Genomic DNA, 14,667 nt, shown 5'->3' with positions numbered 1-14,667 from the left:
CTCTTCCCCACCAAAAAAACCTGCCCCCCCCCCCATCTTGTTTTGCAGATGTTGCCTGCAGCAGCATAGCTTCTTGCTGTGAAAGCTTCAACACAGGTGTGTAGAGCGTGACCTAGGCAGAATTACATGTGCCATTTCCACTGGGAAATCTAAGAGACTTATTAAGCCAGGACAGTGACGATTAATCTACTAATGGAATGAATCAAAAGTGTGTTCCTGGCCCTTTCCCTTTCACATCCCAAAGCCTCGGGGGAGCTGAAACCATCTGGCAAATGCCTGCTCCGAGCAACATTATGCTACTGCTAGAAATACCTCTCCCTTAATATTGAAAAGAATGAAACCATCTTCTATCCACCAGCTATTCTCGGGAGCATCTGCGTAGCTTGCTGAAGTCGTCTGCTTGCACGCAGCATCCTTCCCCAGCCAATGCAGGGCTGCTCACTCACCATGCAGGAGAAGCCAGCAGAACAGAACGCGATCCCATTCATTTACTCAGGGTCCTGCTGAAGCTGCCGGCACGAGCGGGTACTCGGTGTAGTGCACACAGGCTGCCCTCCCACAGCAGATCCCAACCGCGAGCAGGCAGAAGCACGCTCCCTGCCCTGCTGAATGCTCTCAGTCCTTTCTTCACGCAAGGGGAGTTGCAGGTAGGGGAGCAAGGAGGTGTTTGTTTATGTTGGTTTAAAAATAAATAAATAAATAAATAAATCTCTCTCCTCTAAGCACGCTCGAGATGGAGATCTGGTCAGAGAGCTTAAAGGGAAATCAGGATAGCAAACAGCTCCAAGGTTCATACATGATACATATTATTACTGTGAGACAGAGGGGAAGGACTGACTCAGATGCTGAACACCCCGCACCCTTTGAGTAATAAGCAAGCTCAGGAAGAAACAGAGCTATGAAGCAGCTGTCACAAAGAATGGATCTCTGGCACTTGAAAGATCAGACAGGAACAGAGGAGCCTCCTACCTCACAATTTAGACATACAAAAAAGAGAGAGAAAGGCCCAAAACAACAACAATCATAAAGCTGTAGAATCATGTAGATGGCAACAACTGACTTTTGACTGTCGCAGGAAAACACCAGTACAGGGCAGGAGAGACAAGGTCCTCCATGCTCAGAGGCAGCACAGAGCATGTTTAGACACACATCCATCAGGAATTGCCTAACTTGTTATTACAGACTCCTAGAAACAGAAACTCCAGCCCCCTGAATTACTGTTCCAGTGCTTTACTACACTGAATCAGGAAAATACTGTTTTGTCCCTAATACCCAGTTTAAGCCTTCCTTGATGTAAGTTAGGCTGCCTTCAACAGACACAACTAATGATGAATCCCCATTCTCCATCCTTTTCTACTATATGTTTTTTTTAAACAAGGGAACAAGTTCAGTATTTCCCTCTTAGAACAGGCTCTCTGAGCCTCCTTTTCTTGTTCTTCCCTGGACTCTTTCCAGATGATGTCTTTATCTTTCCTGAAGCGCTCAGAACTAGGTACAGTGCTCCGCTCACTGTGCTGAGCTCTGAAGAGTAACTGCCTTCTGCAGTTATGCAACACAGCTGGAAATGCATTCCAGGTTTTCCAGATCACAGCAAAAGGCACCAACATACTTGGTTTGTTAGCTGCTATTTCCCCAGATCCTACCTTCAATATTACCACATCGGCAACTGTTCTCCATTTTGTACTGCATATACAGTTACTTTTGTTAATTCAGCTTGGGTTTGCTTAATCTCAAATTGTTAGATTTCAGGCTGTTTCTGCAATGTACTGTGATCTTTGCCCAGGGAAGAGAAGGCTCAGGGGAGACCTTAAAACAGTCTTCCAAAGTTCAAAGGGGGACTAACAGGAAATCTGGAGAGGGACGTTTTATAAGGGCATGTAGTGACAGGACAAGAGGGAATGGGTTTAAACTGACAGATGTAGATTAGGTATAAGGAAGAAATTCTTCACTATGAAGGTGCTGAGGCGCTGGCACAGGTTGCCCAGAGCAGCTGTGGCTGCCCCATCCCTGGCAGTGTTCAAGGCCAGGTCAGACGGGGCTTGGAGCAACCTCATCTAGGGGAAGGTGTCCCTGCCCGTGGCAGGGGGTTGGAACCCCCTGGATGAGCTTTAAGTTCCCTTCCAACCCAAACAATTGTACAGTTCTGTGATCTTTTTGACATCTAATCCTATCTTCCAAAGGCTACCTCACCCCTGCACACACATGTATTCACTGGCTGTTTCATTACTGTGATGTTTGATGAATAGTACAGAGTAGCCACAGCAGCGCATATGAAGACCCCATATCACACAAGCAGAGAAACGCAGGACGTAATCACTACAAATAGGGCTTCCTAATGATGCTCAACCCCTTCTTAATTTCATCTTTCATTTGCCTAGTTTATGTAAAGGTCATGCAGGACTAGGTCCAAAGCCAGCAGCTTTCTCCATCTGCCAGGCCTGCCACCATATCAGAGAAGAAAATTAAATTGATCTGATTGTTTCTTAAAAATTAGCAATATGCATCTGTTGTTGTCTTAATTTCCTTTCATAAAGGATCTGACCATAAGCACCTGATCTTTCTCAGCATCTTGCCAGGTTTTGCAACCACACTGGTCAGTTAGTTGTGTTTCTTGGGTTCTCCAGCCTCTTTCTGGGGAGCGAAGAAGAAAAGAAAAAAGATGGAAGGTACGTATTCACTCGCCCCATTCACCTACGAGCTGTGAGATTTCATGATCTGCAGAACACACACTGGAGACAACTGATCACTCTACGGGCCCGAGGGAGGCTGAACCCGCTTCCTCCCTCTCTCCCTACGGCCACGGTCAGAGCCTTAAGGCAGAGGAGCGGCGGCCGCCCCTCACCGCGCCCCGGGCCTGGCCCCAGCGCCGGGCGGGCGGGGCGGCCAGCGCTGGCCGTGCGCCGGCTGCCCTCTCCTGGCAGCCCGCCGCCAGAGCGGCACCCTGGCCCGGCACCGGGGCTGCCCCGCTCCTCCTCCAGCTTTTTCTCCTCTTTCTTGTGTTCTTCTTGTGCTTTTTGCTTTGTTCTCCTTCAGTTAAGCAGAACATCCTCGCCCGTGCAATGCCAGTGCAGCCCTCACCTGACAGCTTTAAAACCAGTTTGGTTTCAAGTTAGCTGTGCACAGAACAACTTTCTCCCCCCCTGAAACGAATCTCGTTGCCACAGGATGTTGTGGATGCCAAAGATTTAGACGGGCTCAAAAACCATTTGAACAAATTAAATAAAGAAAAATATCACAGGTGACTTAAAAAGAAAATAATAATCTGTAGCCAGGAAATCCCAAAGCCACAGGATTGCTTCAAGAGTATGGCACTGATCCCTTTGCTTTTAGTACTTGCTCTTAGACACTGTCTAAGCCAGAACACTGGAAGGCAGAGACCGCCTGTCTGACCCAGAACCGCTGCTTTCATGTAATCGGTAGGACAGAACACCCATCAACAGGCTGTGTGTGCTCAACACCATTTGGTTTTGGTCCTCTGACCACCCAATTTCACAGACTACTTCAAATACACATGCCATGCTCTCTAGCACTCATCATCATTTAGAAGGGGAAATCTAAAGATACTGTCCCTCTTGCCAAAACAACTAAGAGGCTTGGGAGTGCCCAAGACCCTTGCAGACATCGGGTAACACTTCAGCAGTCAAACAGTACCTCGCAGGGGTAGAAGTGGTCTCCTGGTCCTCTCCCAAGGATGACTCACATCTCCTCTCTTTAACCCCAAGCAGAGATGAGAAATTGCTTGAATTGGAGGGCTCAAACACGAAAGGAATTTGTATTACATCATCCAGCCCATTTCCTGCCAAAGTCTTGCAACCCCAGAGCTTTAGCAGGACTATTCATCAGCAAGGTAATCACTACTTCCCTTGAGAAGCTGTTTACAGGATTGAAGGAGCTTATTGTCAGGAAGTCTTCCCACGTATCTCAAATTCGATGCACTCCTCAACTTCTTCTCACACAGCTTCTCTCCACGTGGTTATTTTTTCCTCTCAATATTGAGCAACCATGACCAAGGCATGCACTGGTATGGAGCTTGCTGGAGGTGTTTATGAAGGAGTTCTGCAAGGAAATGATTCCCTGCTTTGTATGCAGAGAGGCTAGAAAGGCAGCAGACACAAGGGAAAAGGTAAATAAATACAGGGCCAGAGCCCTACATTTGCCCTATTTGCAAGGGTTGTGTCATCTGCAAGACATTGTGCTTCCTGTATTATTTAAGGGGTTTGATGGTAGGAAATAAGCTGAACAGAAAGGAAAGGAGAGATTTGGGGGAATGTGGCCAATACAAGCACAGAGACTTGGTTCAGAGTGACATTTCAGAAAGCAGTTTTATAACAAGCTCAGTGACTTAGCGGAGTTACAGTTCCTTCTAATCACAATTCCTAAGTCCTTCCTGAAGTTTCTTAGAGATGTAGTCTGGCTTGAGAAAACAAGGAACCACTTCTTTGTGCTTCAAGTGATCAACCAAATGTCTTGCCAAGACAGCTCTGGATTCAGGGGAGAAGTATTGCTACATTAGTTTCCGTGGATCTTAGCTTTTGTCTTCCAACTCATCCTGATTGACTGGACTTCAGTCTGTAACCAACTCCTCCTCCAGTTTTTAGCTAAACACTCTGCTCTCTTATCTTCCTTCCCAGATATCATGATTTACATTGCTTTTAACTTAACCCTCTCCACTCTCTCAAGACTTTTTTAACCTTCTGATTGTGCTGAGTTATAAACAGTGTTAGATGCAAGCCAGTAAAGGATTTCTCAAACTCCCCGCTCCTGCAGTGTTAAATGCCTTTCCAACTACCCCACGTCCTTCACAGCTTAGGTGCTAAATGGTAACCCCCCACCTTACCCCACTGGTTATCCCACTGCACACCCTGTGCGTGCAGCTGCCTCACAGATGCTTCCTATCTTCTGAACATGTTGGACATATTTTCCCAGATCCCATCCTCTACCAGGAAGCTCATTACTTTGTATAGGACACTGCAGTTAGGACAGGAACAGAATATCCCTTTTGGTTCCGTCTAGTATAGAGTGGAAACATTTCAGTGGTTGCCTGAAGAGAGGCTGTGGAAGCCAGGAAGCAGTAGATCTAGCCGTCTTAATCCTAGTTCACCTCGTTTTAAACAGGAGGAAGACGTTTAGAAGTCTTCCTCTCGTTAGCTTGCTCCCACCCCAAATCTGGGGTTGTTTGCATTCAAGAAGAGAGGCACTCCTCAGAAGCACCAGGAACACCAAGTCTGGTCTGCATTTTGTTTGGAGGATCTCAGCTGCTTCGTGATCTTTATCCTGGCTATTCATTCAAGAAGTAAGGTGTTAACTTCAAAGCCTTCCTAGAACTTCTCTGTCCCCCAGTTCAAGCACTTGTATTAAATACACTCTAGACAAACCAAAAGCGTAAGCAACAACCAAACCAAAACCCCACGAATAACCCTCCCTTTTAGCTCCTGAAAAACTTAACACTTTGACTGCCAGTCTCACAGGTTACCAAGGCAGTTAGCACACACACGACAGGGTTTATGTGCATGGTCAGTTACAAGCAGGAAAACAAATCAAAACCCAAGATGCTTTTCAGGAACAGTAATAACAGATTTAAACTCTTGAGACAGGGAGTCTTTGTTCCAAGACTGACAATACGGCACTGGAAAGAGAGTGTGCCTGGTGCTATCATGGTACAAATAAAAACCAACCAAGTGGCCAATCCATTTTCCTCAAGAAGGTGACTTTTTATTCATTTTAGGACAAGAGCATCTCAGCCTGTTAATACTAAACCAAGAGGGTTTTGTAGATATCCTAAACCATGCTGCTGCTATAATTCCCAATATCCCCAAATTCACACTTCATCCACATGATGGAGAAGAGGAATTCAGGTGAAGGAGCCTCAGACCACAGAGAGGAGAGGACGGAGGTCTGCCCCTTTGAACTCTCCGCTGAGATGCCCACTGCTCACTGCAGAGAGACCACCAGCGGGAGCAGTGCCTCTGTGCAGGCAGCTCCAACAGGAAGCCCGGTGACCTGCTGTCCTGTCTCCCCACGGGAGCTCACACACACCCTTCACATCTCAGGATGAAGGGCTTCCTTGCCCAGCTCCCCATGTCAGGAGGGACTAAGCAAAGAAAACAAACAGGGAAAAAAAGCGACAGGGGAGGTTTCCTGTTCTCACAGATTGCCACCACCGAAGTTCAGTTTATCCAGACCAGCTTGTAGCCCTTGGGAGAGGAGTGCACACAGACACCATGCCCCAACAGATATTCCGAAGCAGCAACCGAGTGAACACCCAGGGGAACAGGCTGACAATTGGAGAGGATTTAACAGCATTTCACCTTAAGCTTGAACTCAAAGCAAAGGGATAGTGATAAAGCTGTTCCTAGCAGTTGCCATGGGCACACACACTACCTTGTATTGCAGTCTCATCTACATACATGAGAACAACAGGTCAAGCCTGGCGAGTGCTCAGATGGAAAACCAGCCACCAAAATTAAGCTGTTGAAGGAAATGTCACTTGTGACGGGTAACAGCGTTTCCACCACATTAGTACCAAGCCAATGGCCCAGTTTGATTCAAGAATTATACTCACGCAAGTACAAGCTTTTAAAAGAGGCTTCAAACCAATATCCTAACCCGTTGTGATAGCTGAGAATCACTTTCCATAACAGAAGAGGTGTAATAGCTCAAACATCCTGACCGAGTTCTGGTGCGTGCAATTACCTCTCTCCTCTTCTCTTCCTTTCAGCAGCAGCTAAACAAGGTGTTCTTGACCATTTTGCTTCCTGTCGGGGCACAAAATTACTCTGTGCAGCTGCCACATTCTGCCGCAGAAGTGCCAGTATTCAGCACTTGAATAAATTTCAGATATCATGTCAAATACGTTTGGACATGAAAGCACTAGAGCTGTATGACATAGGCCTTGGTTTTATATAAAATGAGCTGGCATAGCTAGCATGGAATAGCCTTCTGGAAGTATTTATTCTTGATGAGTTTGTCTGTATGTAAAAGTTATATCAGTATAGCTGTAACAGTCACCTTCCATGCTGAGAGCAACTTCATAGTACCTCAGAGCTGTTTGTCACAGCTTGGGAAATGAAGCAAGGAAGTCTTGGTTCACTGCCTTTTAGGCAGGCGCTCGTGTTACTAAAAAAGAAACACCGTTTTGTTGGCAGGCCCAACAGAGGGATAAAGAACTGAACAGTCCCCAGAGAATAAGCTCTCCTCGCCAAAAGACTTGGTTCTCTTCTTGCTTAACAATGTTACACTAATGGTTCCCTTATTTTCCCTTTACTGTCCCTGCTATCAGCCTACCTCTGGGGAAGAGGAGGGGCATCCTGCCATTCCTGTATGTGCATTAGACATCCACAGAGCAAACCTTGAATTCCTGAGAACGGTCCCAGAGAGCTCTCAGCTCCTTACATGGCTGTAACATAGACCCAGTAGTATACACTGCAACACAAAACCTTCTCTTTTCAGGCACGCATACACCATAACGACTTAGCACATGTTCCCCAGGCCCTCTCACCACAAGAAGTCCACTAAGCCAGCACTCTGTCAGGGCAGGTGAGGAACGAGGGGGCTGCACAACAGCCTAAAGCTCTGGGTTATCATAAGGTAATCACACAACACCAGAATTAAGAGGAACACAGTCTCAGCATGAACCCACCTCATTTGCCTCAGTGCTGCTGCCCATGTGTGATGATGACAGAATGCTTAAATATTTGGGAAAAGATACAGAATAAACTTCATGCTGTAGACCTAAGCAGTACCAAATGGCCAAAGTGAGGACTCAAACCAATCACGTATTTCCACTAGCAGGAAGAAAAAAACCTATGATAATCTGAAACATCTGGGCATGATTTAACCACTAGAGGGTGTAAAAACAGCATAGTGAAAGGTTTGCAGCCAGCTATTAAACGGTATTGAGAGCTTGAAGGAGTGAATTAAAAGGACATACAAAGAAGTGAAGGGGTAGGATGCTATGAAAGGTGAAAGAGAGGGCAAGTTACAGCCACATAATTTCTAGCAGGACTACTGCGGCTACACAGCCCTAAAAATAAAGCTCTGCTTTGCTATTTCTGCTAAGGAAAACATTGTGGTAAAAAAGCACAGCATTTTACAATGAAGAACTGCAACGGGAAAGAACAAAACACAGAGATTTACACTCAACCAGATTAAATTCAGATCCTAATCTGAGGAAATCAGATATAATTGCTCCTGCATGTCATAATGAGTTTGTTACAAGCTCAAGATCACTACACGTATTCCCACACCACTTCCTTCCTCCTTCCCCAGAGCAGAAAGGCAGGTGATGGAACAGCCACTGCTGTCTCCCACACCAGCCCGAGTGGGTGGCAACAGAAGAATTTTTTCCCTGTTATCATGTTAAAGGCTCCCTATCAAATTAGCTAAAAGCTTTGAAACCTCATTAGTGAAAACCAGACCTGAATTTAAGCTGCTTCAAGGCCAAAAGCAAGACAGAAGGACAAACACCACAGACCAAGACATTACCAAAATGGGGGGGGGGGGGGGGGTGTGCGGAGGAAAAGGGAGGCCAAAAAGATTTTTTTACAAGTATTTGCTAAAATGAAAACACACAAATTAAACTGAAATCTCCCTAAAGCTTCCTGCCATCTGAAATACATATGCACACTTGCTAAAATACGTTACTCCTATGTTCACCCATACAGAACCCTCCAAGGCTGCCCAGGCTGTAATTCTCATTTCATGCCCTAATGTGGTAGAGGTTCCTGTGCCCATCTCCACCGATCTGGTGACCTGCCAGCAACAGCAGCCCTGGGCTTTCAAATCAGAAGAGTTATTAAGGGATGAGAAGAAGGAGGAAATCTGTGAAGCGGGACATGCTGGTAGTCACCAAAATGAAACACCTGAAAACAGCCCTAAATAGTTAGGTACAGTGAAGGGCAAAAGTGGGTGCAGAGGTTGCCACCAGAATGGAAAAGCTGAAATCAGATATGAACTGCTTTAAGGATCTGGGACTGACTCTGCCTCTCAACCCAACATATCTTAGCCTGGGTAGAGTGGAATCCAACTCTCACAACATCCCAGCGTGTAATATTTGTTCATGCTAGTTACCAGTTTAATATATCCCAGTAGACATTCTGAATAATTTCCTCTTATGTAGAAACCCATAGACACATTACAAGCACCAAGGAGGCTGCACTATGCTGCACTTTCTCCATAAAAAGATCTCCCATTAAGCTGTTGCTACATATACCCAGGCCTCATCAAGATATGATGAAAATCACTTTCTTTATATAGCAGTACCTAAGAGTATTGAAGAATTTTATTCTGGTTTTGTTATTTGCTCATTTCTGAAATGTGCTGCATTATTGATTTTCTGTGCATATTAATTTCCTGTTACACTGGTTCATACTCTGCTTTGCATTAGCGCTGCAGAACACTAAAAAAACCCACTTCATTCTAAGAAGGGAGATCTAATGTGTGGCAGTTGTACCTTACAACCCATTAAATTTGATTTGTTCCAAAGCATCTCCTCCTTCCAACACACAAATTCATCAACTGGGATTTCTCCGTCTTGTACTAGGAGGCAAGAGAATGCTTACAGATGTAACACAATGAACAGCGTGATTTTTACTGCTGTAGGGGAATATCCTGAATAAGAGCAAGGGGCAGGGGCCCTGCAGGACTTGAAAGGAAGGCAAGACAAGTTCACAGATACTAGAAACAATCCAATGGGATGTGTTACTCCCTAACTCCACCAGCAAAGCAGACTCTCACAAAAACTCAGTGCTGTTTTGCTCCCTAGATGCTGGAAATACAGCAGTAAGCATAAAACAGGGCCAAGCATGCACTAGCACTGAACATGTACATTCGCTAACACTGAGGAGATAGAGTGGAAGCTTATGACAGTGATTTTAAGTTATGACATTTTTAAGAATAAAGGATTTCCTGAGCTGTTCGTCATGTAGATCATGTTTAACCCCTTAAAAGGCACATTGCCACATACTGCTGGAGGCCACAAAAAAAGATTCAGCTTACCACATATATCTCTGCAAGCACTCCACAACAGAACAAAAACCATTTCCACTCCGTAATAAGACGGCCGGGAAGCTGTTGGACAAAACACCCATAAATGCACAGAGACACACACACACATTTACTGCAATCAGACTCTTACTTGATTGTCTCTTGCTGGGTATCCATGATAACCTGAAGTCAGAGGCTCGTTCTGCAAGACAAGAAAACAAAGAGTGAATGTAGGGGTTACAAGGAAGAGAAACCAAGGAATTATGTGTCTGTCTTGACTCAAGCAAAAACAAGAACCTGCATGAAATGGGGGAAGGATGAGCTAACATTAAAGCATTCTGCTAACTTCCTATTTTCCATGTAAGCCAATACACCTAAATTAATTTTCAACTGCAAGTGCCAAACTGTGCAGAAAGGGAAAGAATAAAAGAAAAAAGCCATAAAATAAGCATAAGTTAATCCTGCCTTACCCTCTGTAATTTCAGTGGTGTATAATATTCATAATTTTCCAAAGAATTCTTATATGCAAACTTCATTTATCATCACGAACACTGAACAAAACAGAACATAAAATTACAGAAACTACCACCCACCTTGCCCAATCTTGAAGAAACGTTTCCCTAAACACTAGCCATAAAGTGTAATTTTCTCCTTTTCAAAACTGTACTAATAGCTTAGCACGAACTTAAAAAGCAATCAGTGTATCTTCAAACACCCCGGTAAGCCCAAGCAATATGTTGCACACTCCTAATGGGAGATCAGTGCTCTAGACCTGCTTATTTCACCCCACAAGGTTCTCTGAGCCAACACGTTTTGTGCTATTGGCAGCCCCATCACACTGTTCTGTGGGGATTTATGAACCTCCAACACTTCTGGAATCTCTCCATGAAGTTCCCAGACCTGTCTCTATTTTAGCAGTGCAGTGGGGATTAAGATAACACACTAAACGATACTTCCCAAATGTTTATTTCGGTCTCTTAATTTATTTGCTGTTACTCTCCCTCCAACACTTCCTACTTGAAACAGGGAGAGGGCACTCACACATGCCCTGTGCCTGCATCTGTCTCTCTCCGGGCAGAGGATAAGCTAAACTAAACCAAGCTCGTATCAATTTCACCCTGGTACCCGGTGCATTCACAAGCAACTCCTGGCAGAATGAGAGGAGGAGCAAAGGCAGTAGCCACCCTCCACAGTCAGCTTTTAAGTCTGCTCCTATCTGTTGTTATGACTTGTGAGGAGGAACTCCAAAGCCAGCCAGGCACTTTCCCCAGCAACTCTTGGGGAATCAGGGGTAAAGAGGCAGGCCAAAGGGGAAGACCCTAACAAAATACAGCAAAACAATTCCAAATTGTCAAAACCAAAGATATTCTGGGCACGAAGCTGACAGAAATGTGTGACTGCTGTCAGCAAGAGGTTTTGTTGAGATATTTTGAGTTTTGCGCTGGGATATTTGGGTTAAACAGGCCAGCTCCTACCAGAAAGAAGTCTTCTGCCCTATATAGGGCCTATGGTCGCTGGCACAACTTTGCAGTTTACACAAGAACACTTCAAACACAACTTCTGCTAAAAAGCAAGGTGCTAATATTTCAATACAGGGACTAGCAATGCTATTTTAAGTTTGTATTCATCCTCCCTCTCTCGCTCTTTACCTCAAACCTGCCCAGGGGATTCTCCATGGAAACTTGCCAGAAACATCCAGCCTCAGGCTCTCACACTAAAGCTACAGTAGCACGCACAGTATGAGAGCTTCAAGGACAACAAAACTTCTGGCAGCCAATTTTGGGGGATTAACAGTAATTAATGAGGTTGACCACCCTGTGAGTACATTCTTCTCAAACATTACTAGCCAGCAAGCAGGTAAAGCAGAAGTAATACAGAAAGAGAAGGAAAGTCAGAGAAGTTGGAAGAAGCAAGTGGAGACTGACAGCTACAGCACCATCCAAAGCATTTGGGTTTTAACTATGAATGAAATTAAGAACCAAGCAACATCACGATGAAAAGGCAGGCTAGTACTTTTCTCCCCCAGTGTAACTACACATTATAAGTTCTGTGATTGTGTCTCTCACACGCTATAGTCTACCAACTTATATCTAAGTGCCATAAATGTTCACTTTGTATCAGGAGATACAGTCTTCTCCCAAAAGACCATTCCAAGTACTCTTTTAACAGTACTTGTTCACAGCACTTGCAAGGTCAGTACCTCAGGCATGCTCATGTGGCTGTCTGTCTTAACACCTTGGAAAACAGAAAGATTTCCACACAGAAAACAATGAATAGATGGAGAATTTGCCCCTAGAGAAAACAAGCTGAAAGTTATCATGAAGAAACGAAAAGAAATCGTTATTTTGAGGATAATGTTCTTCACATCAGGGACTGTTACTATGAGGCTGTAGCAGAAAAGAGACGAAACAGAACCTTGTGGGATTTCTAAAGTCAAAGAACCTAAATGCCCAGAAACCATGCCTAGAAACAGAATGGTTTCACTGTAGAAGCAAATCTCAAGAGTGAGAAAAGGAAGACAATTATAGAGATCTGAGGGCAGCCCACTCTATGGAAGAGAAAGAAACGAGAAAGAAACAAGAAACATGTGGAGGAAAAGGAAAAACCCAAAACCCACAGCTAGCAATTTGCACTTTGTTTTTGGAAGACAAATGCCACAAATCACAGACTAAAAATGTTTGAGGGGTATGGCTGCATCAGAAGGCAAAAGAAGAGGTGAAAGAAGGTTAGAATAGGAAAGCTATAGAGTTTGGAGAAAGCAGAGGTTAGAAAGAGGGTAGCAGCTGGAGCATTAAGGTCACAAAAAGGCCAAAGATATCTCTGCCTCTCATACAGCAGTGCCACCACCAAGTACTGAACCCTTTACAAAATCCCCGCTGTGCGTATCATTGCTCTAATTGAACTTAACTCTCCAAGAGAAGGCAGGAAGCGCCTAGGGAAACCGTCTCTCGCCAATAATCTCCAGTGCTGCCAATTTTACAGGTCACTAATGGTGAATCCAGGGCCTGCTGCATGATTATTCCATACAGAGTTTGCTTTTGTTGAAAACTAAACAGAGCAAGAAGTAAAAGCGATAAACTCCTGCAACTGGAACAGGACAGTCAAGCAACGTCCAGACAGAAAACCCCTGCTAGTTAGCAGGTGATCTAAGGCAGCAGAGGCTGCGGATACAACTCAATCTCCTCCTCTGCCTGCACACACACAAAACTAATCTTACAAAATGGAAGTAAAGAGAGAGAGAGGGAATGTTTGACGCATAAATACCCTGCCAACAAACACAGAGTGCCCCTGCCTTCAGGCACTTCAGGCCTGGTGGGAGAGGGAATCCCCAGATAACTCCATCTCTCTTGCAACTCCCTCCTGACAATTACATTTCTCTCTCAATACCAACATGAGACCAGACATTGGTAAAGAAATTGAGTCAGGCAGTGCTAGCCTGCAAAATCAAATCAAACTGACACTGGGATGTTTCATTACTTTGTTTACCACGGAAAGGCATTTCTCAGGTACTTGCAATTTGCTTTAGAGTGGAGAGAAAAAAAAACCCTAGAAGCTAATACAGTACATCAGCTTTCTGCAACACATACTGTGATTTTATTCAAACCATACTGACAATCTCGCACATGGGCTTCCACACTTCCATAGGATCTGTGAGCATTGTGGCTGTACCTTCAGCAACAGTCTCTGTGCCATCCAACTGGTTTTAACAGGATGAAAGGCACAACTCAGTTGAATCCATGAAGCCTATAACCCTCTCTCTTCCCTTCAAATTTCCCCCCTTTCATTTCCCAGCCTTGCTAACACAAGTTCTTTTCCACTGACATTTGCAATAGTAACGTTTGACACAACTGCAAGCCACAGGTACAAGGTAAACACAGTACAGCCATTTGCAGATGACTGAAGGAGATGCTCCTGCACTAGCAGAACAGCCAGGCTTTGGGGGTCATTGGGTTTTTGACACCTCCCAACTTGATAAATCTTAAAGGTTGCTGAATTAGATGCAACTGGAAAACGTGAGGAACTGCCAAGAAACCAGCACACCATTAAGAAGTGATCAGCTCTGCAGGTGCTATTAACTTATGAAAGGCCACAGAGGACTGGAGTAGAGTGAGTCCCCTGTAGGAAATGTCACAGCTGTAACATAATGGAAGTCCTTCTTTTTAAAAGTAAGATTTAGCTTAAAGAGGCAGTAATTTTCCTTGACCTGATCTGACCCCAGAACAAATTAATTTTACATCACAGACTCGCCACTTTGCCAGACACAACAATTAGAGACGCCTGATTAGCAATTGTTTCTTGACAGCCAAACTAAACCTAAAGCCCGCAGATTAAAACTCCGCTGGTATGAACTGTTATCTTAGTGAGTTCATCTCCATTTCCCCAGTCAGAGAATCAATTCCTGCCCCATCCAAGCTTCAAGTGTCACATCCTTTCAGTTGCAAAGATAACCTCAGAACCATGACCAAGTAATCTCTTCCCTGGATCTGCGCTGTGCCCGCTTTCCAGACAACACTGCAAAAGTGGAGTGAAGTCAATGCAATTAATCTGAGTTTCACAACTGCCTCCTAGGTTTGGAGCAACAGCAGCAAAACCGACACAAGACCAGCTCATTTGCCTCTGCTCTGGCTGCCCCCAAGAGTTCCTGGCAGCACAGCAGCCCGGTGGCTTGGACAGACGTGGCGA

General features: G+C 44.8%; 1 protein-coding gene across 11 annotated transcripts in view; it reads right to left on the bottom strand.

Moving 5' to 3' along the window:
- Nucleotides 1–14,667, bottom strand: part of RBFOX2 (RNA binding fox-1 homolog 2) — a 173,801-nt gene that overhangs the window by 126,618 nt on the left and 32,516 nt on the right. For 10 of the 11 annotated variants that reach the window (XR_010612715.1, XM_065679213.1, XM_065679171.1 and 7 more), the window contains exon 2: nt 10,136–10,186. The exons of the other annotated variant lie outside the window; for it this stretch is intronic. Coding sequence is in view for 9 of the 10 variants with exons in the window: in XM_065679213.1 (XP_065535285.1) it covers nt 10,136–10,186 (51 nt within the window). In the remaining variant the exon portion in view is untranslated. The remainder of the gene's footprint in view (nt 1–10,135; nt 10,187–14,667) is intronic. 11 annotated transcript variants of the gene reach the window in all.

Source organism: Lathamus discolor, chromosome 1, assembly GCF_037157495.1.
Source record: "Lathamus discolor isolate bLatDis1 chromosome 1, bLatDis1.hap1, whole genome shotgun sequence".
NCBI classification, from domain to species: Eukaryota; Metazoa; Chordata; class Aves; order Psittaciformes; family Psittacidae; genus Lathamus; species Lathamus discolor.
The sequence above is the reverse complement of the archived record's forward strand: the minus strand, read 5'-3'. Positions and strand labels throughout refer to the sequence as shown.